Source organism: Babylonia areolata, chromosome 20, assembly GCF_041734735.1.
Source record: "Babylonia areolata isolate BAREFJ2019XMU chromosome 20, ASM4173473v1, whole genome shotgun sequence".
Taxonomy (NCBI): Eukaryota; Metazoa; Mollusca; class Gastropoda; order Neogastropoda; family Buccinidae; genus Babylonia; species Babylonia areolata.
Window position 1 is genome coordinate 4844099 of NC_134895.1, and position 26118 is coordinate 4870216.

Genomic DNA, 26118 nt, shown 5'->3' on the forward strand with positions numbered 1-26118 from the left:
TTTCTCCAAGCCACCTTGTGCTGTAGTTTACAATGATTTATTAGATCTTTTTTTTTTTTTTTTTTTTTTGGTCTGTTTCTTTTCTTTTCTTTGTTTTCACAGGACTCAGCGAATCCTAAACAACTGATTATGCCGGTTTTACTGGCTGGCTCATGGCATTTTCTTTACTGCAGCATTCAAGCGTAGCGTTTATGTTTTTTTTGTTTTGTTTTGTTTTGTTTTTTGCAGGAAAGAGTCTTCTGAAGACTGAGTATGGCTTAGCGCTGTCCTGGCTCCTCTTGCCCATGACCTTGTAGTGGGTAGAACCTGTCTATAGTCTTCCTGTAAATGTGTACTTGTTACTTCTTGGTGGGGTGGAGGGGGGGGGGGGGGGGGTACAGCCCAAGTGATGCAATGTCTGAGGCTAGTGTGAGGCATATTATGTATTGAGTCTTCTTTTGGTTGCATCAAAAGATTGGTGTTGTGTGTTCACTGATCGAGTGCCTGTCTCCAGCTCAACATGTGCAATGACTTTACTCCCCTCCCCCTCCCCCCCCCCCCCCCCCCTCCTTTTGTGCTCTGGAACTTTGTTAAGATGAAATGAACTAAACTGGATGGGGGGCAGGGCAAGAAAGGAGAGGGGGACCCCACAACGTTTCTTCCAACTGAAGAATTGTCTGTTGAGATTTTTTCCCCTTCAAATGCTGATGATAACATTTGACTTGCTGGAAAACCACACAAAAAAACAAAACAAAAAAAACCCACAGAGATTTATGAATGCTAAAACATTTTGTCTCTGACATCATTTTTCTTAAATGCATTAAGAAAAGAAATTAGTTATTGAATGCATTAATTATGAATAAGCAAACAGATGAGTGAGTAATTGAATAGATAAATCAAGAAAATGACAAATTTATGGAGTTCAAATGATTCTATGAGATTAGTTATTTTGAAAATTGAATTCAGGAGTTTAATGATAATTTGGGTTGTTTGGGGGAAAAAATATGACAGCTGACTTTAAATGTGAATTATTTACCTTGAAATGTGAGGCATTTAATGTCTGTTGCGTCAGTTTCTTTCCTTGTGTTCGTTTACTGTTGCCAAGGAGATGAATACTGCACATGTCTTGCTTCTTTTTTTTTCTTCTTCTTCTTTTCTTTTTTGCAATATTATTAATGCTTCCCATTTCTCCTTCACTTTTCCCCTCAAGTGTGTGCTTAAAAGAAATATTTACTGTATTAGATTTGAAAAATTATTGTATTGTATTACTCTTTTGTTACAACAGATTTCAGAGTGTGTTGCTACACTGAGAGCGCCACCCATTTTGGGGGTATTTTTTCTGCCTGCAGTGTCATTTGCTTTCCTATTGATGTGGATTTTTCTACAGAATTTTGCCAGGGACAACCCTTTTGTTGCCGTGGGTTCTTTTACATGCACCAAGTGCATGCTGCACACAGGACTCAGTTTATCACTGTATCTGAATGACTAACGTCCAGACCACTCAAGGTCAAGTGGTGGGGGAGAAAATACTGGCGACTGTAGAATTTGAACCAGTATGCTCAGATTCTCTCACTTCCTGAGCGGACGTGTTACCACAAGGCCGACACGTACTCCACAATTTGATGTGATGTAGAGTAATGTGACTTGTAGCATGACAGTTTCAGAAAAGATCTTGTGATTAGCAAATAGATAATCAATAGAGACCGAGTGCATAACAGTTGGTAGTTGAGAGTAGAGTTGAACGTCCAATTGGCTGATGCGACTTGTAGCATGACAGTTTCAGAAAAGATCTTGTGATTAGCAAATAGATAATCAATAGAGACCGAGTGCATAACAGTTGGTAGTTGAGAGCAGAGTTGAGTCAAACGCCCGATTGGTTGATGCGACTTGTAGCATGACAATTTCAGAAAAGATCTTGTGATTAGCAAATAGATAATCAAGAGAGACCGAGTGCATAACAGTTGGTAGTTGAGAGCAGAGTTGAGTCGAACGCCCGATTGGTTGATGCGACTTGTAGCATGACAATTTCAGAAAAGATCTTGTGATTAGCAAATAGATAATCAATAGAGACCGAGTGCATAACAGTTGGTAGTTGAGAGCAGAGTTGAGTCGAACGCCCGATTGGTTGATGCGACTTGTAGCATGACAATTTCAGAAAAGATCTTGTGATTAGCAAATAGATAATCAATAGAGACCGAGTGCATAACAGTTGGTAGTTGAGAGCAGAGTAGAGTTGAACGTCCAATTGGCTGATGCGACTTGTAGCATGACAGTTTCAGAAAAGATCTTGTGATTAGCAAATAGATAATCAATAGAGACCGAGTGCATAACAGTTGGTAGTTGAGAGCAGAGTTGAGTCGAACGCCCGATTGGTTGATGCCTTCAAGGGCAAGCTGTTTACAGCTTGGGTCTTGGTTAAGTGATGGCTGTGTTGTTGTTCAAGGGGTTGAGTCCTACCATAAGAGTTCATTCAGTACTCTTTAAATCAGCACCATGCACAATAATTGTATATCTTTCTTTCTTTTCTTCTCTTTCCTGTTTTTTTTGTTTTTGTTTTTGTTTTTTGTTTTTTTCCCCCCAACAAAGGTAAGCTTTCTTCAGCAACAACTTTCCCTGCAGTTATCATTGTCATTAAAATTTTCTTCATTGCAGCTATTATGGCTAGTGTGAACAAAATATCTGTGTGTTGATCATGCTCTGCTCTGGAAGCAATTTTTCCTTCACAATCTGGTTATGTACATTTTTGCTTATTGCTTGTATGTGGGTGTGTTGTGCGTGTGTGTGTGTGCGTGTGTGTGTGTGTGTGTGTGTGTGTGTGTGTTTTGCTGCAGGATCAATGCATTGAAAGATGCTTCATTATTGTTACTTAATGCTTGAGTTTATTTAGCATAAAAATTATCTAAAAGACATGGATTTCAAATTAGTTATTTAACTATGTGCATAAAATATATATTTATCTGATCTGAAACGTTCTTAGATCTTTTCTTTTCACAGATTTTGAAACATAACTGACATAAAACATTTTACTGTAGCTGGCATTTATTCAATATGAAAAGCGTTTTAGCTTTTATTGGATTCTTTACAAACATATAACTGATAATACAGAAATTCTGTCTCTCTCTCTATATATATACATAGAGAGAGAGAGAGAGAAATAATTATTTAGTCATATATTTATTCATTCAAAAATATATACATATTGATAATCATTTATTTATTTATCTCTTTCTCAATAACACCACACATATTTGGTGGGGGTTCTTTGTTTGGGGTTGTTTTTTTGGTTTGTTTTTGTTTGTTTGCTTTTAAGGTGCCCTTAAATGTTTAGCGCAGCTTTTAGGTCTGACTTTCAGCCATAAATTTGCCTGTCAGTGTTTATATTTGCATGCATGCTCTGTGTGTGTGTGTGTGTGTGTGTGTGTGTGTGTGTGTGCATGCTTGCGTATGTATGTGCACATTTTTTGTTAATTGGTTCGTACACAATTAGGGCTCATGTAATAGATGTGAGATAGCAGCACAGTAAAAGTCATCATTATTTATTTTTGTCTTAAAAGGGCAATTGTCAGATGCAAGAACAAATTCAAGAGATAGTTGAAAAATAAATGCCTGTATCATACCAATAATGACAATAATTAAGTTGGCATATTAAAGGTTATTTGTATTCAGAGTACATTTTTGATTTGCATTCATTTAATTTATAGGGTAATTATGGTGCATTCAGGGTAATGCAATTCCCCATTTCTTTTTCTTTCTTTTTTTTCTTCATTTTTTGTCGTTTTGTAAAGGCTCACAACAGAAGACCAGCTTTATATATATGACTTTATAACACTTTTTTTCCTGTTAAGTGCACATTTGCTGGGCCAAAACAGTGCATTTTTTATTTAGCTGTACTTTGCAAGTTTAGGTAATACAGACAAGATTCAACTGATTATAATTCTGGTGTTTTTTTTCCATTTCATACACATAAGATTATTTGAATATTCTTCAATGAGAACATTTTTGATAATACCAGCTAATGAAGAGATCAGTAGAAGCTGTGTATCTGACGCAAGCTGTGGTGTTTCATTGCAGTGCTCCCAATGGCTATGCCGGGTACAGGAAGCCCCCTGTTTTGTCGGCACCAGAGCGAAGGCGCCCCCTCATGAGCATCACCATTGAAGTGTGTGGAAACTTGGACACAAGTGGCCATGTCAACCCTCTGTAGCTGATGTCTAAACTCTGTGATACTGCGTCATCCTTTTGACTCCATGTGGGAACTTTGATTGATACAAACAACTGTGTTATCCATCGGAGTCAGTGTTGGAACCACAGTACCGTGAAGCAACACTCTTTCATTTGGTGGAAACTTTGATGCAAAGCACTGAAGGAATCATGGGTTTTGTTGTAGGGTTGTTTTTTTGTGTGTTTTGTTTTTTTATTATTGTTTGTTTTTTTGTTTTGTTTTGTTTTTGTTTTTTTCACTGAAAGCTATTTTTCAAACTAATTTTAATTCCCTGTTTTGGTCACTGTGTTCATTAAAAACTTTTTTTTTCAGAATCAGTCACTGTCTTCATTATCAGTATTCGCTTCTTGTCTTTTCTTTTTTTGAAAGAAGTAAATAAACTAGATTTAAAGTTGTCACAATATCACTTTAGTTTTTTGGTGGTTTTTTAGTGGGTCCCCCCCACCCACCCCCCTTTTTTTTTCCACAATATTTTGAATTTTCCGGGGTTTTTTTTTTCTTTCTTTTTTAATGTACGAGAGTGCAGTGTTATTTTCATGAAATGATTATAAAGACTGTATGTGGCAGAGAGATATGGTTGGTGTTATGACTTTTTCTGTTTTCTGATTAAAATTCCCTGCATTCCCACATCAACCTGTTTGAACAGAATGTTGTGTTCACACATCGGGGGGATATGCCTGAAAAGGTGTATAAAATGTATGTATTTGGATGGTATGTTTCTTTGATATTTATTTCAGTCATAATATTGGTCTGCTTGTATATGTACATATTTATTTGTTGTTAGGAAATATGTGATATTATCATATTTCAATGGTGTGCACAGTTTTATTCAGAATAAAGATATCTACACATTTGTTTTTCATAAATTGATAAAATATATATAATCATTGTAAGGATCAGTGAAAAGAGAGAAAACATATATGCCAGATTATTTCACAGTAAAGGCTGAATCACATAATCATTAATTTTTTTGTTGAGTTCCATGTTGTGTCAGTTTCTAGCTATGATTTTGTTATAGATTTGTTTTGGCCTTTTTTCCCCCCATTGCTATGGATGTGTAATTTTGTCATATTTTTATTTTATAAGAATATCCATTCACTTGTCTGTCTGTGTGAATGAGAGAGAGAGAGAGAGAGAGAGAGAGTACTGAGTGAAATTACATCTTTTTTCAAGTCAATAGTTTACTTGTTTGTTCCCCACACCCTACTTCCTGCTGCTACCAGTCCACTCCAAAACTCTTGATTTCTTCAACTGTGTTTGATGCTTTAAACACAAGATACAGTGCTGCTGTATGTGTGTGTGCACACACTCGCGTGTATTCTTGTAAGCTCTAAATGGATCTGACAAAGATAGCATGGAGTGTTTTCAAGCTGGTATTTTGGTGGTGTCACGGGAGCGTACGTCAGCCAGCACCCATAGCTGCACACACATACAATGCTTGCACACACATACACACATGCATATGTAACAGGGTGAAATTGTTCTCTTTGCCCCGCAGACCCCCCCTACACCCTGCCCCCTCCACCTTGCATCTCCTCCGTCCCCCCCCCATACCCCAACATACAGACACCACACACACACACACACACACACACACACATGCACCCCCCCCCCCTACACACATTTAAAGAATAATCCACAGAGAAACCCATTGGGATTTTTTGTTGTTGTTTTTGTTGTCATTGTGTTTTCCTGTTGTTGTGGTTTGGTTTTTTGTTGTTGTTGTTTTTTGTTTGGGCTTTTTTGTTAATAAAATAGAAAAAAAAAAGGACAACATCAACAAAAAAAAGTTCCCAAAACAATAATAGTTTAAGACTCACAAATGACCAGTGTTTTATCATGTGAACTAAACACCGATTTTTCAGATATGTAAAATGTTTGTTGCATACACTTGTTTTGTTTTGTTCAGAATTCACTTTTATCTGCTGGGTCTTTGTTTCTTCTTCGTCAGCCTCTTCCTCTTCTTTGTTTTTGTCGTTGTTTGTTTGCTTTGTTTAAGACCTTGTACATTTTTGGTGTATTTTGTTTGTTTGCTATTGTTTTTGAAGTGTGTGGGGCTTGGGTGGGGGGAGTGGACTGATGTATTCTTCTCAGGACCTGACCACCTCATTGGGTTTATGCAAAGGTCAGGCATCTACTACTTTTTTTCTTTTCTTTTTTAAGCAGATGTAGTGTAGCTTATATGGATCAGTCTGCACACTTTGACATCTCCTTGAAACTGAAGCTTTTCACTAAGGACATTAGGTCACTGTGTACATGGGCGAAGTTCCTAGAAGCATGCGTAACTTGCCCAACATAATGTGCAACAATGGTTGCTTTAACAGAACTGCACCAAAACCATTCCCTAAGTCTGCCATATCAGTATTAATCGTACTGACACATCCCCCCCGTAGCAGTAATCTCTGTTTTTCTCTGACCAGTCTGATGTCAGTATTATTTAGCATTGCAGTATTATTACTTTAGTCTATCATGGTTTGTATTTTAGATACAATATAATATGTATTATATATACTGTCTGTATTTCAGATACTTTTTATACAGCTTACATAGTGAGCATATATATATATATATATATATATATATATACATGCTATGATACATATATATATGTGTGTGTGTGTGCTTTATCATGTTGTATTTAGATGCTGTTCATGCATGTGTGCATGTTTGCTTGCAGTACATGTGTGTGTGTGTATGCATGTACTCTGTGTGTCTATGTGTGTGTGTGTGTGTGTTAAACTGCTATTAATTTTCTTCAGATAAATGAATTTCCAAAGCAAATATATTGGTAAATCTGTTTTTGTTTTGTTGTGTCTTTCACCTGTTGTACATACTTCTTGCTTTTGTTTTGATATTTCACAGAAAGACAGTCACTTTCGAAGCTGCTGTCCTGCTTGCTTGTGTTCATGTAATTTATTTGTGGAATCTGAAAGTCTTCAGATGTTGAGAACTGTTTGATGGACTGGTCTGCCTGTTCAGCTTGCTGGTTTCCTTTTCTCTTGCTCAACAGCCTGTTAGCTTAGCTGATCCCAGTAACAGCTTGGTCATGTTATAAGATATTGCCTGTCTTGTTACCAGTGATGAGGGTGGGAGGCCTCATTTCGGCATGGTGTTGTGTCCTTGGGAAAAGCACTTTACCCGTTTTCCTTACTCCACCCAGCCATGAATGGGTACCTAAAGGTTAAAACGGTGGAAGGTGAGGATTGAGCCCCATTTTCCTGTGCTGAGCTGTAGACGAAGAGGATGTTTTCTCTGCCCAAATGGCCGACATCAGTTGTGGGGCCTTGAACCTTTCTGACTCTCTTGTTAGCATGACTTATCAGGGTAATGGCTTGGTAATGTTACACAATATTGTGTTTCATAAAAGTGTCATTTTATTCAGTTAAACCATTTCTGTAGATGGACTTGACTCCAGAGAAGATAACTGAAAAACAGCCAGTAACAAGACACCCATTACAGCCACCTAGAATGACTGGAGATGTGTTGTTAAACAGAACATGGTCAACATCATTTCTTTGATTAAAAAAGAAAGTATAGCTGATCAAAGATGAATTAATAGTTGTATGTTATTGGTATCCACTAAGCAGATATGGATGCTGTGAATCAACATGATTTGTTTACAATTGGTTACAGTCAGTGACTACTTTTTCTGTTTTACCTTCTCATAGAATGGTACATGGCTGCCAGAATAGAGGGGTAAATGCTCACCTGTATTAAAACTTGTTTCTACAAATACAGAAGCAGCAGTGTCTCTCAAAATCTTCTAGTGACTGGATATAGTGGAATTTCAGGTATTGTGACACACATGAGCATTCCAAACAGTATATGTTTTCATTCCATTTTATGTAAACTGTTGTTTTTTTCTTAAAGTGGTGGAGTAATCAATATTAACCACCAGACTGAAAATATACCTGACCATCAATCAGATACCATCTAGAAAGGTGGACAGCTAAACAACAAAAAATGATTCCTAAATCAGTATTGATGGCTGAGGAAGAGGGGGGACACTGATGACTGACTGAATACTCATTCATATAATGAGATAATCCATCCTGAAAACTGACCTTGATGAGAAGTATGTTGGTATGAGGGATTATTATGTCCTAATTGCTATGAATCCCTTTATTTTGAATTCATTTATGTTCCCTCAATCCAGAGTTCAGTATAGCAAGGATCTTCTGTACATTTTTGTTGAGCATTGTGGACAGTACTGATAGTTTTGAAAGAAGGTGTGCATTAGATCATGTCCTGATCCGTCCATGCCATGACTGAGTCATTAGACACCTCCCCCACCCCTCTCCTGTCTCCCACCCCCAAGATATATCAATAAAGAAAATGTTTTGATAAACATTGATGTCTTGATTGCTGATTATTATTTTTGAGAGAATATCTTGCAAGCTGCACACACACACACACACACACACAAAATTGGGTTTATGATATGAAAGTGTGTACATCATGGATGTAAAAATACTAAAAAGTGTAGAATGGAGTCGAGTCAGATTACCTGTCACATGTCAGACTGTTGTTCAACCATCATCATCATTTATCATCAAAAGTTAGATTATGTGTACATGTCAGATTAAACTATTAAGTTCAGTCATCATCATCACCCCCATTCATCATCAATATTGCAAAAATTGTGGCCTTTCATACCCTGTGGCTTCAGGTCTAACCCCCATCCACTTCCATGCTTTGGGTGAGTCCTGTCAAAGGTCTCTGGTGTCAGCAGATTCATGGGGGACTGTCATTGGAGGGATGTGATGATGGTTCTCAGGGAGGTGGGGGTGTGGAACACACACTCAGAACTGGCACTACTGAACACCACCAAGATGACTCGGCAGCAGAGCAGGATTTACTCTTGTGTGTGGCCTCATATGGCGACCTAGGATTGACTATTCCCTGTGGACTGCCCGAGCTGAGACTGCAGCAGATGAATCTAAGTATGGCTTAGTATGGGGGGTTCGAAATGAGTGGCATGGAAGTAATACAACAGTAATGGTGCAGATGATAGGGCAACAAAACAAAACAAAACTTCTTTTTTTTTTTTTAATAATGTTTTGATCAGAATGAAGACAGAACTGGTGTATTAAGGTAGCCGAAAGTGTAACAGCTGTTTAAGGATGAAACTGAAAGTTAAACTGAATGTAAGATACATTATTTGATGACAATAATGGATATTTATAAGACTGACAAGAAAGACAAATGGAACGAGTGAATAAAAACAATTTTTAAAAAAGCACACATATATATGATAGCCAGTTGTGTTCGACTATGACCATCAGAACAGCAGAGGAGGTAACTGCTGTCCTGACTATCTGAGCTAGAATTTGATTATTGTGGAGAGTGTCTTGCCCAAGTTACATCCCCACTCTCTGAGCCAAGAGGGTTTTAGGACAGCTGGTGTTGGGGATGGTTCCCAAAGGCCAACTAGCCTCCTAGGCTGCATTTCTAAGAGCCAGTGCAATTTTGCCTCCTTGTTTGAGAGTGATATAGTCCTTCACAAAAGATTAAGCTGTAAATGATTTCCCGTTGCAATAGAGAAACCACTGATAATACAGCTCTCACTTTGCTGTTGACCCAACTGTAAACTTATGTCAATCTGTGATATAAGCTCACACGCACGCGTGCGCGCGCACACACACACACACACACACACACACACGTGTGTGTGTGTGTGTGTGTGTGTGTGTGTGTGTTAGAGTTTTCTACAAATTTTGCCAGGGACAACTCTCTTGATGCCATTGGTTCTTTTACATGCGCTAAGTGCATGCCACACATGGGACCTCAATATACTGTCTGATTCTAAAAAAAATTACCACCATTCGAGGTCTATTGGAGGGGAAGAAACTCTAGAAAAGTGTGGGATTCGATCCTGTATGTTCAGATTCTCTCGGTCCACAGACAGATGTTTGAACACTTGGTCACCTCACAGTCCTTCAAATTGTTGTGCTTCTCTTCCTACAGTGCAGTCAACCCACTCATTCAAAGCAACCCCACAGTTCAGTTCAGTTCAATTAGTGAAGGAGGCGTCACTGTGTTTGGAAAAAAATCCATATACACTGCATCACATCTGCTAAGCTGATGCCTGACCAGCAGCATAACCTTACACACTTAGTCAGGCCTTGAGGAGAAATAAAATGAAATGGAATGAAATAAGATACATAAATAAACAAGTGAATAAATAGATAAATGGATAAGTAATTGAATTAATAAATACATTAAAGTGATGATTAAAACAAAACAGAAATGAAAATAAGATACAACAAAATGTTATGAATAATCAAATATGATATGATATAGAAAAAACAAAATGATGATGTGAATGATAATTTGAATAACAATAATGGTAATATTTGTGAACAATTAGATATACAAATAAACAAATAAATATAAAGATGAAATGAAATACACTTAATATATAAATCAATAAATATAACATAGGAAAACAAATAATGATGTAAATGACAATTTGAATAACAATAATGATAATGATCATTAATGATTACATAAATTTTAGAAATAAACAAATACAACCCATTCCGAATAATGTGCTCTTCTGAATCAGCTCTGCACGTTTATGTTTTCTCAGGTGGGGTTGGGTTGGGGGGTGGGGCATACCTCATTTCCACATTCCAGTATGTTACCGGCAGTTTGCGTAAATTTGCACCGCACCACTGACACTCATTTGGTCATTTGGAAACGAATGACTTCACGAAGTACCCCCGTCCTCCCCTCCACCCCCACCCACTTGGTGATTACTCAAGGGAAGTCACTCCGCAGTCCCCAGTGCAAGAGACGATGAGAGGTTGGAGGCATGGAAAGCAGACGTACTCCTTGACGTCATTTTATCATGCGTTAGTTTTTTGCCAATTACTCACCGGATTTGAAGGTAATGGCTGTTGTCATTGTATTTCATGGTTTAACTGATTCATGTTCAAATAGCTTCCCGAAATAAACGAGTAGTAAACACGTGATATTGTTTACTTTTGAAGCATGGAAGGTGGGGCGCACTGTTTGGAGACAGCCGCTGGGTCCAAAATCAGACGAATTCCTTAAAGATTATCATGATTGCTTTAAAAAAAAACAAAAAAAAACGTGTTGATATTCTCAGACAGTAAATGAGCTACCAGAAGAAGGCCAGTCTTTCAATGTTAGACGATAAAAATATCCAGTCTTGTGTGTGCTTTTGCCAGTGACCAGAGCGAGTTTGCATCCATTGCCCTTCCAACGCCCTGTTTTATGTCTGCACATCAATCATTTTCCCCAGTTCATCCATTTTTTTTTCTCACGCTAACGTTGTCACTGCATGAACTGGGGTGTGTGCGTGATTCAGTGTGTGAACCGTGTAGATTCAACACACACACACACACGCACGCACGCACGGACACACACACACACACACACACACACACACACACACACACACACAAAACACCAGAGTATAATTTTTAACTGTGCACCAATAGCCTGGCAAATGATTGATGTATTGCAGACCTATAACCTTCCTTTGAGCTTGCTTATGGTAACTAAGCAGTGAGTGGTGAAGATAAACTGCATTAGCTGTATATCTTGATAACAGACTGCATTAGCTGTATATCTTGATAATAGACTGCATTAGCTGTATATCTTGATAAATTTTTCCAGTCAGTAAACACAAATATTAAACCACAAATCTTTATATTGATTTATAAGTTATTGAACACGATACTACATAAGACAAGAAAAAAATTAACTGAAAGGGAGAAAAGTTTTAAAAAATCAAAAAGAAAGAAGGAAAATAGACATGACATATTAAACAGATCTGTAGAATGTGATAAATTCACAGTTGTAGGCCTAAATCAGTACATGCATTTTGTAATGAGATTGTGTCTTATTACAGCTATTAATACACACTACAATTCTCTCTCTCTCTCTCTCTCTCTCTCTCTCTCTCTCTCTCTCTCTCTCTCTCTTAAGAGCAGTTTGTTAGCATTCATAACAAAGTACTTCAGTTTGTTGTTTGAACTGGTGTAACTTATTTATAAGATATTTAAGAAACTTGTATATAAACATGTATATACCACAATTTATTGTCTTTATTTAATTGTATTTATTTTTTGTATCCATAATTCCTTTGAACTATGAAGAGTGTCATGACAAATAAAATGAGTCTAAGTTGTTGTTTTTTTAATGTACAGACAAAAATTCAAATTACAATATTAGTATTACATACCGGATCCTAACCATGCAAAACATTGCTGGAAAGCTCATGGAACGCATGATAGCCAGGAAACTTGCAAGGGATCTTGAACACCGGCACATTCTCCCTTCAAATCAAGGTGGTTACAGAACAGGCAAGTGCACATGGGAAAATGCAGCTGCTTTTGCATATGAGGTGTATGAAGGATTTCAAAGGAAAGAAGAAACACTGGCAGTAGCAATCGACCTTGAAGATGCCTACAATAAAATCCAGTTTGCACACCTCATGGAGCTGCTGCTAAGGTATGGAGTAAGTTTGACACTGACAAGATGGATAGCAGCAGCGCTTCAGGAAAGAACCGTCGTCCTATGCCTTGGGGATTAGATGTCTGCACCTTCTAAACTATCCATGGGACTGCCACAAGGGTCTCCGCTCTCTCCTGTCCTCTACAATGTCTACACGAAGGGCCTTGCAGATTAAACAACAATGGAATAGCTCGGGTGCTTACTCTTGCGGATGATGGCCTGGTCTTCAAAACTTCGAAAGATGCTCAGGAAAGAACTAAAGCCGTCCAGAAACAACTAAACAATATTGCTCAATGGTGCAAAGACACAGGATCTTCCATCAATCCAGCGAAAGCCCAATCATTGCTGTGCACCCTCAACAACAGAACCGCGAGCAAATCACCACCTTCTGTGTCATTCGATGGGATTCAGATCGAGAAAACTGAAGGCATACGCTACCTAGGAATACACTTCGACAGGATGCTGACCTTCAGAAAACATACGGAAAATACTGTTCTCAAATGCAAAAAGGGCCTTTCAGCAAGGCAATGGCAACCAAAGGTATTGAACAACGCCACCTCTTCCTGCTGTACCAATCACTCATCCTCAGTGTGATCGACTACGGACTTGGGCTAACAACACCGTCTCAAAGAGTTCAAAATGAAGCTATGAGGCTGATCCTTGGAACAACAAAAGACACGCCTACAGAAACCATGCGATACCTGCTTGACCTTCCTTCAGTGCAGGCCAGAAACAAGTTAGAACAGGTCAAGACCTACTTCAAAGCATTAGGAAACCCTCAAAACCCACTGCATGACACAGTCAAAGAACCAAAAGGCAGCCGTCTAGGACGAGGAAGATCATGGATGGGGCAAGCAGAAGACACAATCCAGCTAGTATGCCGACTACAAGACCTGAAAGAAACAAAAGAATGGGAGAAAAACCCCGAAAACCTCAACCATCTATTCAACACAGCCATTTCACCCACTCAAGGAAGACATTGTCGGGAATGGCCAGAGGGCAAAACTGATGCGGAAGTGAAGCTACTCTTAGAAGAAAACAGTAAAGAAGACATCATCATATACACAGTCACCAAAGATCAATCCGGTTGGGGATTCACTGCAAAACAAAATGGAAAAACAGTTAGGGAAGAGAATGCTGCCTACAAAGTCTCAACCTCCAGCCTAACGATAGAAGTTGAAGCTGTGACACATGCCCTCCAGTGGCTATCGTCCATCCATACGCCCGGAAACCAACATGTCATGATTCTAACCGACTCAATGAACCTCATACAGAAAATTGAAAACGGAATGGGAAGCCCAGAGTGGCATAAGGCAATGCGCAACTTTCAGATTAAAAAACTCACATGGTCATACTGCCCGGGACATGCAGGAGTTAAGGGAAATGAGCGAGCTGACAGACTTGCTGGTAACGCAACACCAACGAGCGGCCTACATCTAGGAAAATCGGAAATCCTCAGAAAAGTCAAAGAATATCAAAAAGAACAGGTACAAGGCCATCACACCATCGATCGCCTCAAAGAAATAAAAGCAGAGAGAGGGAACGGCCGTAAGTCTAACATGAAAGGTAGAGCACGATGCTTTGCAAATCAAATATCGGCATCATTTCCAAACCAAAATTGCGCAAATTTCTTCAAAACGGAACAGAGTCTCTGTGGGCTTTTCCAAATCCAATAGATTGAGCAACACACTAGACGCCACGTTCTTGGCATCAGAGATCTTTTCCCATCCCTCTTGCGGCCAGTCAGTGGCAGCCTCTGTGCGTGTGTGTATGTGTGTGTATGTGTGGGTCTGTGTTTTTTAGTACATTTGTGCATGCGTGAGAGTGTAAGTGTACACAAGTGTCAGGAGAGTTCTGTGCATGTGTGTGTGTGTGTGTGTGAGGGGGAGGTGGGGATGCAGGGAGGAGGTGGGGTAGAGGATGAGGTATGTGAGTGTATGCATGTCTACACTGTGGGAGCAACAGGATATTGGAACGTATATATTATATATATATATATATCTTTGTATATATGTGTGTGGGGTTGGGGGTGAGAGATATGGGCGTGTGTGTGTGTGCTTGTACAAGTAAGCGTTCATCTGTGTGTGTGTGTGTGTGTGCGTGTTTGTGTGTGTGTGTGTATGTGTATGTGTGTGTGTGCCGTGGAAGCTGCGATACATAGACTAGAAATGAGTGTGTGGAGGAGGGGGGTAGAGGAGGTGCAGGGTAATGTGTGTGGTTGTGTGTGTGTGTGTTGGAGCTCATGTATGTTTATATGTATTTGACTGTGCTTTCATATCTGTGAAACTGCGTGTTTGGTGCATATCTGTTATGCATGTGTGGGTGTATGTGTGAATGTGTGTCTTCATGTTTTACATTTATTTGCTTATTTATCATCATTGTTGTCTTATTTATTTATTTATTATTATTATTTTATTATCATTTTCATTACTACTACCTTTTTTTTATATCATAATTATTATTTATTTATTTATATAAGCTTATCTATATATATATATATATTTTTTTTTTTTCTCAAGGCCTGACTAAGCGCGTTGGGTTACGCTGCTGGTGAGGCATCTGCTTGGCAGATGTGGTGTAGCGTATATGGATTTGTCCGAACGCAGTGACGCCTCCTTGTGCTACTGGAACTGAAACTGAAACTCATGATTGTAAGATTCTAAGAATGTTTTCCATTTACTTGGCAGTGGTAGTGGACTTGGACTGGAAAGCAGTTTGTATGATACAGGATGCTATGTTGGACCAGGGACCATATATAGTCAATCAAATCTGTGTACTGAGTGATGACACTTTATGATAGAATGTCATCACTCACCATAGCTTTTTTTCACAAGGATTCTTTTCCCCATAATTTGAAACTGTATATTCTGTCCACACCCCTTCCCCCCCCCCCCCCTCTCTCTCTCTCTCTCTCTTTCTCTGATGGTGAGCTTGCATATATGTGTCTACCCAAGGTTGCAGTGTGATTGATTATTGTTTTTGATGATTTGTTCAAGAATTGTGATATTAGAGATTGTTTAAACTCCTGGCACTTATCTGTTGAAATGGAATGGGAAAATAACTTTGGTAAAAAGAAAATATACACATCAACACAACAGAGTGAAGAAAGAATAGTTTGATCAGAGGAGAATGCACACATATGTAACCGTGTACCGAGTGGTATATTATAAAGGGGTTACAAAAGAATTACTTAATTAGGATAAAAAGAGTGAAAGGATAGAAAGCCACTCACACAGGCCAGGGGCATGTTGAGGCCAGTAACAAAAAGGGTTTTTCTGTTGTTTTATTATTAAGGGAGAAGATGAAAAGAGTGCAGCGATGATGTGCGATGCTATCCTTTTGGGCTACACAATGAGAGAGAGAGCTCATAGCAGCCCATAGCCACAAGGAGGCTCAGGTAAAAAGTGAACAGCGATCACATGCTTGACCTGTTTATGTGAGTCACACAAATTGCTTGGCCAGCACTCTATGGCCACAAACAAATCAAGCCTGTTGGGCTGAATATTAGAATAATTTGTGTTTGATGTCGGGTGTTCAGTGATAGATTTCTAAACGATTTCTGAACCGATTTACGTCAGATTGGTCGAAAAACAGGTGAGGGGGGAGTTGTATAGTTAGTTTGTCCTCGTGGTGTTAGTGTCGTAACTTGTGACATTTGGTTGTATTTTTGGGATTGTTTTAACGGAAATCTTTTAAATCCAGTATTCTTTTATTTCTAGATATTTATGTTGGGATAATTGATAAGGTTGTGTTTAGGGTTGTTTTGCTATGTATTCAGCTCGAGTTGCTTCCGATTTATTTCCTTTGTGAACTGTATCCAACTGCACCCTAGGATTTCCAAAACATTTGTGTGGTGTTTGAAATGTGATTGGGAGATTGCAATGTTGGCTCATTGAGTTTTGTTTTGGTAGTTGAAACCACAAGGATTGATACCGACATTTTGTCATTTAGGGTAAATGTCTCTTTCAAGAACCAGCCGCCGTGTGAAGTGGTTAGTGTCGCGGACTGACGGCTGGGAGGACGCGGGTTCGAATCCCAGCGGAGGTGGGTTTTTCGGCCCGTGGCCGGCTCCTATCCAGAGTTGAGTGTGCTGTGGGCTTAAATGGGGAGACTGGGACCACACAGTCGAGTGTCATCCACTTCAAGGATGCGTCTTTGGGTGTGTTGCTCTAATTACCTGACCAACACTGCAAGTGTCTGTATCTCTCGGGCCTGGTTAACGCCGGGATATCATTATGACAGGAAGCGTAGAGTACAGCCTTGTCACGCAGTCCCAAACCAAAATGGACCTCCATAGCAATATCGTCATCATCATCGTCATCCTCCTCCTCCTTCATCGTCATCAATATAAAAACAAAATAGTCTCAGAGTCTGTGGCCTTTCATGCCCTGCTCTCATGGTGACCTCAGTTTCGATGCCCCTCCACTTCCGTGCTTGGGGTGAGTCCTGTCAATGTCGTCAGTGTCGGCATGTTCATTGGGGGCTGTTGTTTGAGGGACGTGGTGGCGGTCTCCACTCTGGGAGAGACGCTCACTCAGTCTGGCTCCGTGACTAAGCCATTATTGTCGTTAGTAGGGGGCTTAGTAGGTGGTGTCCTAAGTACGTTAAAACAGAACAGGAACCACTGAACACCACCGAAGTGACTCAGCAGCAGTGCAGGGTCTCCTCTGGTGTGTGGCCTCCAGGCGACCTAACATCGATAGTTCACTGTGGACTGCCGACGCTGGAACTGCGACGGACGAACCCGGGTGTGGCCGTGTACGGGGGAATCTAAATGAGCGGCGTGGGAGTAATGCCACTGAAACGGTGCAGATGATGGGGCAGCAAAAAAAAAAAAAAAGTGTGGACAAGAGAAATTTGGCTTTGTATCTTGTTAGTTCCTGATCTATTCTCATCCAAACACTATAATAGTGTGGCTTTAGTTGCCAACAAGCAGTCACATATAGAATTGTAAACTGTAGCATTATATGTGATGAAAAGACAAAATGATGTGAACATAATTAGCCTCAGTTGAAATCTTTACACTGACGAATGATTAAAATTAAGTATGTTTCTGATTTAAGTGTGCGTGTGTAACTGTAAGCACACCAGACAATCTGGCAGTGAATGATACATATACTTGGTTTGATAAATGTTTAGAGCATTTGTTTAGAATGAGCTTTCATTTGCAATCCAACTGATATCTTGCATTATGTGTGAGTAATTGAAGACCAGCGACGGGCGCAATAGCCGAGTGGTTAAAGCGTTGGACTGTCAATCTGAGGGTCCCGGGTTCGAATCACGGTGACGGCGCCTGGTGGGTAAAGGGTGGAGATTTTTCCGATCTCCCAGGTCAACATATGTGCAGACCTGCTAGTGCCTGAACCCCCTTCGTGTGTATATGCAAGCAGAAGTCAAATACGCACGTTAAAGATCCTGTAATCCATGTCAGCGTTCGGTGGGTTATGGAAACAAGATCATACCCAGCATGCACACCCCCGAAAACGGAGTATGGCTGCCTACATGGCGGGGTAAAAACGGTCATACACGTAAAAGCCTACTCGTGTGCATACGAGTGAACGCAGAAGAAGAAGAAGAAGAAGACCAGCAGGTGAGCTGTGAAAAATCATCTGCTATCGTTCAGCATTCAGCTTGTGCAGTGAAGCGGACATCTGCTGAGTGCTTGGCTGCATCTGTATAAAAATGAGCGTACCAGTTATTAGAGCGTGATATTCATAAGTGTATAGACATTTTTGTTGGTGAATTATATGGGGCTGCAGCATGCATGGTTCATGTAGCAGGGAAAGGAAAGAAGCAGTAACAGCTGGTTTGATAATTATTGTAAACAGAAGAAAGAGGTTGTCAAAACACTTCTTAAAAAGATTTCAAAGATGTAGAACTTTTTTTTTTTCTTTTTTTTTAAAACTAAATCAAAATGAACACAAGAGAAAATTATATGAAGGCAAGGACAGATTATATCACTTTAAGAAGATCAAAGAAACATGAATAAGAAGAGAAAAAAGTTACAAAAGCTAAAAGATTCTGTCAAAGACCCAAAATCATTCTGGTCAACAGTTAGGTCAGTAAACAGAAAAGCTTTTGTATACACAGAAATTAGTTTGCAGCAATGGTACAATTTTTAAAAAAATTTTTTTTTTACTGTCTTTAATTGTTTTGAAAATCTGGCTCGGGAGGAAAATGTTGCAGAAGAAAAGAAACTATTCAGAGCCAGAGCCTCTCTTTGACAGTCAAGTATGTAGAGAAGAGGTCATTGCAAGTATAAAGGATCTAAGGGTGGGTAAAAGTGCAGGACCAGATAAGACAGTCAATGAAATGCTAACTCATGCCAGCTCAGTTGTGATTGATTTTCTGGTTGTTTTATTCAACAGATTATTTGAAAATGGGTCTTTTCCTGCAGAGTGGGCAAAATCTGTTATGACACATAAAAAGGGAGATTCCGACAATCCTGGTGATTATAGAGGAGTAGCACTCACAAGTATAATTAGTAAAGTATACACTCATATTTTAAATAGAAGATTAACTAAATGGGCAGAAAGGGAAGAAAAGATAATCAAGGAACAAGCTTGTTTTAGGGTGTGGTGTAGCACTGTAGACCATTTGTCTGTCATGCTAAAATGGGTGGGAATGTAAAGTTGAATGTAAAGACAAACTTTACAAATGAATAGTCTTTGACAGACTGAAATAAAGCGATAGGTATTGATTCAGTTTTGGCTTTATTTGCTCAGTACTGACCAAGGGCTGGTGAACTGTGATGAGTTGTAAAAGATCAGAGTTGTTTGATGATAAAAGCAAGCACACTAAATAAACTGGAATGTAGAACTTACCTGAATATGTACAGAGGAATCAAATGCTGTACATTGTACAGGTCAGAGAACACCATTGACATATGTACAGGGGAATCAAATGCTGTACATTGTACAGGTCAGAGAACACCATTGAAAAATGGGGAAAGCAGATAAAGAATATCTTTTACAGGAATAGTAAATGTCATAAGACTTGTGTTTGCGGTTCCAAGGAAGACTTAAAAAAAGAAGAAAAGAAGAGAAAAGCAAAATCACAAGCTGCTGTCAGCAAATAGCAGAGAAATTGTAATTTGCAAACACACACACACACTTTTCTGTGCATGCAAATATGCATGTCTATGCGTTGGCATTTGAGTCACGCTGTCAGCAAACCTTTCCAGTGTTTTTTCAGTGATAGTTCGTTTTCCCTTTATATGTATGACCAGGTCACATGTTGTAAGAAAAAGACCACTTCTCAAAGTGTTGTTGAGGGGAGTGAAGGGGCTGGGGAGTTATCCAGATACCAAGAAAATGTGAATATGACTTGAATTCTTTCTGTTTCGAACAGACATCATCGTCATCTGTTGCTAGTGCCTCAATCAAAGAGAAGGCAGAGTGTGTGGGGGGAGGGGGTGTTGGTGAGTGTGTGTGTGTTTTGAGATGTGTGTTTGCCTGTACATTTATCACCATCACAGCAGATGTTTCTCTCTCTCTCTCTCTCTCTCTCTCTCTCTCTCTATATATATATATATATATATATATATATATACATATATATATATATACATATATATATCTGCTTCTCCCTCACACATACAACCTCTGTCTATGACTGCCTCTCTTTGTCTCTGGCTCTCTCTGTCTCTCACTCTGTTTCTCTTACACACGCACATACACATACACCACACACGCACATGCACACGCACATACACACACACCACGCGTGCGCGCACACACACACACACACACACATTCTCATTTTTTTCCGTAACTGACTCATCTTCTGTCACTTATCAACTGTTTGCATTGCACAGTGTGCAGTTGAAAAGAGACGCAGCAGTGGTGTGTGTGTGTGTGTGTGTGTGAGTTTATCTTTCGTGGCGTGTGGCCCCCTGTGTCAGAAGTGGAATGCAGTGATTGTTGAGTTCATATATATATATATATATATATATATATATATGTGGTACAAGTTCGCCCAGTTTCTGAGTTTGGTTGTTTGTCTATTGGTGATATACATGTATATTGGAAAAGGGTGAGTTTCATTTCATTTGATCGTGATGAATATTTTATGTGGGATTTGTGTGAATTTTTATTTTTGAGACAAACTATTCCACTTTTTTTTTTCTTAATGATTTCAGAGTCTGGATTTTGACTTTAAGTTACATTTTCTTATTTTTTTTTTTTTAACTATAAGAGAAAAGTCATGCAGTGACTGATCTGTGTTGTTCTTTCACATATCAGCTGAAGCTTGTATACTTCGATCCCTCTGTTTCGGAGTTATGCATGTGTGTGGAAGTTGGATGTGAAAACGCTTTGATTTATCTTCCCATAAGATTTAGTTATTAGTTTGTTGTTGTTGTTTTTATTTATAAGAAATGCAGGTGGAGGGAGGGTTTGGGCAAAAGCAGGAGGATTGATTGGGTAGGGGGGAGGTGATGACTGCATGAAAACTAATGAAGATAAGCGGATGCTTGAACCTTTTCGTTTTCGTAAGCTCAGGACATTGGTGATGATTACCTTCATTGCCTGCTATGATGTATGCTTCTTCTACAGGCATTTGGAATGTGTAGACCTGTGAAGTCACCTGTGGCTGTAGACTTTTTGTTGTTTGTTTCTGTTTGCAGAAACTGTTGAAGTCTGTGTTGATTCATTTTGAAGCAATGTGTGTTTGTTTGCTTCTTCATATTTAAAACAAGAGAGGCAAGGCCTTCATGACTCACTTGTGATACACTAAAAAAAAAAAAAAATAAAAAAAAAAATAATCGTTAAAATGTGTTCTCAGTGTATTTTATTATAAAGCTTTGGGTTAAAAGAAAAAAGAAAAAAAATCCCTAATGGCAGATTCGAACCCCGCGTGTTCGGATGAGAAGAAACTGTCTTATCCATTACAGTGTCGTGGCTTCTTAACTGACGTTAAAAAATATAACATATAAACATGCTTTTTTTAAAGGGCGATAAATATCGCGGTATTCGCAGTGAGAACGCTGTTTAAATTGTATTAATCTGGTGTATAGAACGCTGTTTAAATCGTATTATTCTGGTGTATCTTGGGCATTCAAAAAATCTTTAAGGGCAATTAAAAATTCTTTTTAAGTCCGCGTTAAAGGAGACGTGGCTATCGCCGCAATCACACTGCAACATTTAGCCATTTTCTCTGGATCTAGATAGATGTACAAGTTTAGTTACACCCGGTTGACACGGTCGATTCAATTTCTCTTTTATGTTCATTCTAGTTTTATAGTTTTAAAGTTGACATGAAAATTTAGTATTTTGTTAAAATAATAACATGTAGAGCCAAGTACAAGTACTTCTAAATGTCATATGAAGTGAAAAGGACTTCATTTTGAGAAAAGTCAAGATTGGAAATTTTTACGTTTCGTCTATTCAAGGGTATTAATTCTCATGGTTTATTATTTTTAACTGTGAATTCCAACTGATTCTGTGGATATTTTATGGCAGTTTGGGGCATAATCCAGTAAGTGATCAGGCGTTCACAAATCTTTCTCTGAATAAATATTTAATGGTCTCCTTCTCCAACTTTCCATTACATGTTATCGTGTATTGTCGATTGAATATAGGATTGAATGGGCAGGTCAACAACTTGAAACAAAATGGCATCGTTTGCATTCACGAAGAATATGAGCACGCGCTTTGAATATGTATAAATATGTGTACGCAATTGATTTTTGCCCATGACCTTCAGGGCTCAGCCAATAGATCTATAAAGTCCACTCGTCGTATTGGTTTTAGTATTTTCCGAAAAAGACCACTTGGGCGAATGAACATAGTGAAAGCCCTGTACACTGAGAGTAAAACACATAAGCTTTTTTTTTTAATTGAGTATAATTTCAAAATGTAATGTTTAAGATGAGAAAGATCAGTTCAAAGCAAATTAAGCCCCCTAGCGTTAATTACAGATTAACTTCCCTTTTTTACTATCTGCACCAAAGACATGCAAAATAAATATAACTTCCATACTTAGCAAAAGAAGTTCCTGTTTGAACAAAAAATGATAAAAATGACTGCTCTTGTTGTTTTGTCAGAATATCAGATCGAAGTGCCAAGTTTAGAGAATAAAAAAAATATAAATATAACAGTAAATTCAGTTTGCATATAATTTGGCTTCTTTTTTAATTTTTGTGTGTGCCCATACCAGAGGTGAAATATTGTTTTAAACAAGATGACTGGAAAGAATTGAATTTTTCCTATTTTTATGCCAAATTTGGGGTCAACTGACAAAGTATTTGCAGAGAAAATAGCAATGTTAAAGTTTACCACGGACACACACACACACACACACACACACACACACAACTGAACACCGGGTTAAAACATAGACTCACTTTGTTCACACAAGTGATTCAAAAATTACTTGTTTGTTTTGTTTGATAAACATTTACTCTGTGTGTGTGTGTGTGTGAGTGCCCACTTCCATGTGGGTCTTCATTTTTTAACTTTATCCAGTGTTCATTATTGACTTAAATTACATTGAGATACCTTCTTCTTTTTTTTCTTATAAACCAGCTGTTTACTTAAGACTTGGTTTGGTATAGCTGATATGCTTGTGTACATTTTCATTGAAAATATCTTTTCATTTTATGTTGCTGTAGTGGATTCATGTAGATCGCATATGCTATACTGTTTGCATTATTTGAATTATTGTACGTTTCTGGGTTGAAGTTTGGCTTGTGTACATTTTATGCAGGTGTTTTGTGAAACACCTAGTCATTGAATTAGTAAATGAAAGAGAGGCCCCATTAGATGAATACTCCCCATTCACAGCCTGTGCAATTATTCTTTTGTGAATATCCTGCTCATTTGAAAGTGAAAGAGAGGCTCCTTGGGCTAACTGTTTGCCACTTGACAGTAAAAATTAAAATGATAATAATGATAATAAAATGCAGGCTTATATAGCGCAGTACCCCCATCTCAGTGTCGAATCACACAGGAACAAACCACAGCAAAACAAGGCTGATCACATTCAAAGTCAAAAATAAACACCAGGGAACCAGCATCACAAAAAACACACACAAAAAAAATCATCACAAATTCATACAATCAACACAAAGAGCACATCTGGCAATAAGATCACAGCAAGCATATGCAGGAAAAGTTTCAGTGAGAAAAGTACACTTGAGTGCTGTCTTCAATGCAGGTATTTTGGTGCAAATGAATACGTTTAATAGCAAAAAAAAGCGTAAGATGAGACAGAGCGTAAACCTGACAAGACGGCGTGGAGAGCCTTGGCCAAAGGAATGATTCAGCGCTTATAGCTTTTAGAGGCGTTTGATTGGCTGAGAGCAGGCGGGCTCATGTTTTCACTGTTAGCCGCGCAAAATTTGGCCAAGCAGAGCAAACCATAGGCCTAGTTTGCATCAGTTTGACATGGTAAGTATATGTAACACCAAACATGGAGTATAATACAAACTCCTCCTTTTAGGTGCAACAAAAGAAAAAGAATGTTCACCGTAAGTTTTTGTACGAATCTTTTGAACAGACAGCTTGCACTTGTCATTTGAAGAATGAAGTTGTCTGGATGGTGAATAGACAGAAAGTAGATCCGAAAGATAGGACAAGAATCAGTGAAGAAATTGTGACAAAGAACTGAGAGCTTGTATTGTATTCATGCTTGAATGGGGAGCCAGTGAAGGGAAACGAGTTGGGGAGTGATGCGTTGACGTTTCTTAGCTTTAAGAGTGAGTCATGCTGCAGAGTTTTGAACTTTTTGAAGTTTGTCAGCACAGTGTTTGGGGCAGCCAGCAAGTTGTCTGGATGCCACTTGAAAGATAGCTTTTGACCCAAGAGAGTGCTGATCCTGAAACCCCATAGTAGTGATGAAGGATGTGCAACAAAAGTGTATGGTCTGTGATGTCAAATGCTGCACTGAGATTTAACAAAGTAAGAACAGAAACATGACCTTGATCTAGTGCCAGAAGTATATGGTTAGTGACCTTGAGAAGTGCGGTCTCTGTACTGTGTGAGGGTCTGTATGCTGATTGGTTGGGTGGCAGCAGGGAGTGTGAAAGTCTCTTCAGGTATTATTTTTCTGGTCTCATAGCCATTATATTTCTTCAGTGTTTCTTTCTTTCTGTGCTCTTGGGTTGCAACTCCTGCATTCACTCAAATCTGTGAATGGGAACTTATGTGATCATTATTTACCCTGCTATATTGGTGGCCAGACTTTATTTTCAGGGATGTGCATGCTTGGTGTGTTTAATGTTTCCCTAATCCACTGAACACTGAATGGATTATAGGATAGTAACGTTTGTATTTGACTTTTGCATGCATATGTATGTAGCGATGATTCATCTTTGTTTGTGGGCTGCAACTCCCACGTTCACTCATACATACACGAGTGGGCTTTTACGTGTATGACCGTTTTTACCCCACCAAGTAGGCAGCCATACTCCATTTTCAGGGGTGTGCATGCTGGGTATGTTCTTATTTCCTTGAGCCACCGAATGCTGACATGGATTACAGGATATTTAACGGCCATATCTGATCTGCTTGTGTATACATGAAGGGGGTTCAGGCACAAGCAGGTCTGCACATCTGTTGACCTGGGAGATCAGAAAAATCTCCACCCTTTACCAACCAGGCACTGTTAGCAAGATTCAAACCTGGGACCCTCAGATTGAAAGTCCAACACTTTAACCACTTGGCTACTGCGCCTGTCATAGTGATGATAAACTAGGACTGCACATGTGTTGATTGGACATATCTCCACCCAAAAGCCAACTTGTGCTGACACTGGGATAGTTTCCAGAGCCCTTGACTGACATTTTAGTGCTTTAATCATCTGCCTGCTGTGTTTGTCCATGTGCATGTGTGTGTGTGTGTGTGTATAGAGAGAGATGAAATACATTGATGAAAGACCAAAAAAGTATAGTTTCAGTTTGTTAACATGGGTCCACATTTTGTTGACTTTCAGGTGGAAGAGATCCCTTGCACGATGGACGCTGGTCACAAAGCCCAGAGCCGCTTAGTTTTCTTTGCCATCTGTGTTGGGATCGCCTACTTCCTCTTCTGCATCTACTGTGAGTTGTGTGTGTTGTGCTTGTTTCCAAACCATGTGGAGAGCGTGTGGTCTATAAGTTGTGTGTGTTGTGCTTGTTTCCAAACCATGTGGAGAGCGTGTGGTCTATAAGTTGTGTGTGTTGTGCTTGTTTCCAAACCATGTGGAGAGCGTGTGGTCTATAAGTTGTGTGTGTTGTGCTTGTTTCCAAACCATGTGGAGAGCGTGTGGTCTGTAAGTTGTGCGTGTTGTGTTTGTTTCCAAACCATGTGGAGAGCATGTGGTTCAGTTAGAGAGGGGTGTTTTAGAGTAGATGTCTGTCAGTGAGAGCACTGTATATGTTACTTAGTGTTTGACATTGTGTTTCCGTGGCTTCCTGTGTGTGGACAAGGCAGGTGAGGGATAACTCTTGA

General features: G+C 39.1%; 2 protein-coding genes across 6 annotated transcripts in view; both read left to right on the forward strand.

The window, feature by feature from the left end:
* Window positions 1-8532, forward strand: part of LOC143294909 (protein phosphatase 1 regulatory subunit 42-like) — a 29445-nt gene extending 20913 nt beyond the window's left edge. The window contains exons 9-10 of one of the 3 annotated variants that reach the window (XM_076606428.1): window positions 229-250; window positions 4051-4122. In XM_076606428.1, the coding sequence (XP_076462543.1) occupies window positions 229-250 (22 nt within the window). In that variant the 3' untranslated portion in view covers window positions 4051-4122. Of the gene's footprint in view, window positions 1-228; window positions 251-4050 lie in introns of all 3 variants that reach the window. The other 2 variants (XM_076606426.1, XM_076606427.1) reach the window with 2 other exon arrangements.
* A 2465-nt stretch (window positions 8533-10997) lies between these two features.
* Window positions 10998-26118, forward strand: part of LOC143294813 (protein HtrL-like) — a 33704-nt gene continuing 18583 nt past the window's right edge. For 2 of the 3 annotated variants that reach the window (XR_013056935.1, XM_076606309.1), the window contains exons 1-2: window positions 15235-15339; window positions 25622-25727. Coding sequence is in view for 2 of the 3 variants with exons in the window: in XM_076606309.1 (XP_076462424.1) it covers window positions 15334-15339; window positions 25622-25727 (112 nt within the window). In the remaining variant the exon portion in view is untranslated. Of the gene's footprint in view, window positions 11094-15234; window positions 15340-25621; window positions 25728-26118 lie in introns of those variants that run through there. The other variant, XM_076606310.1, reaches the window with a different exon arrangement.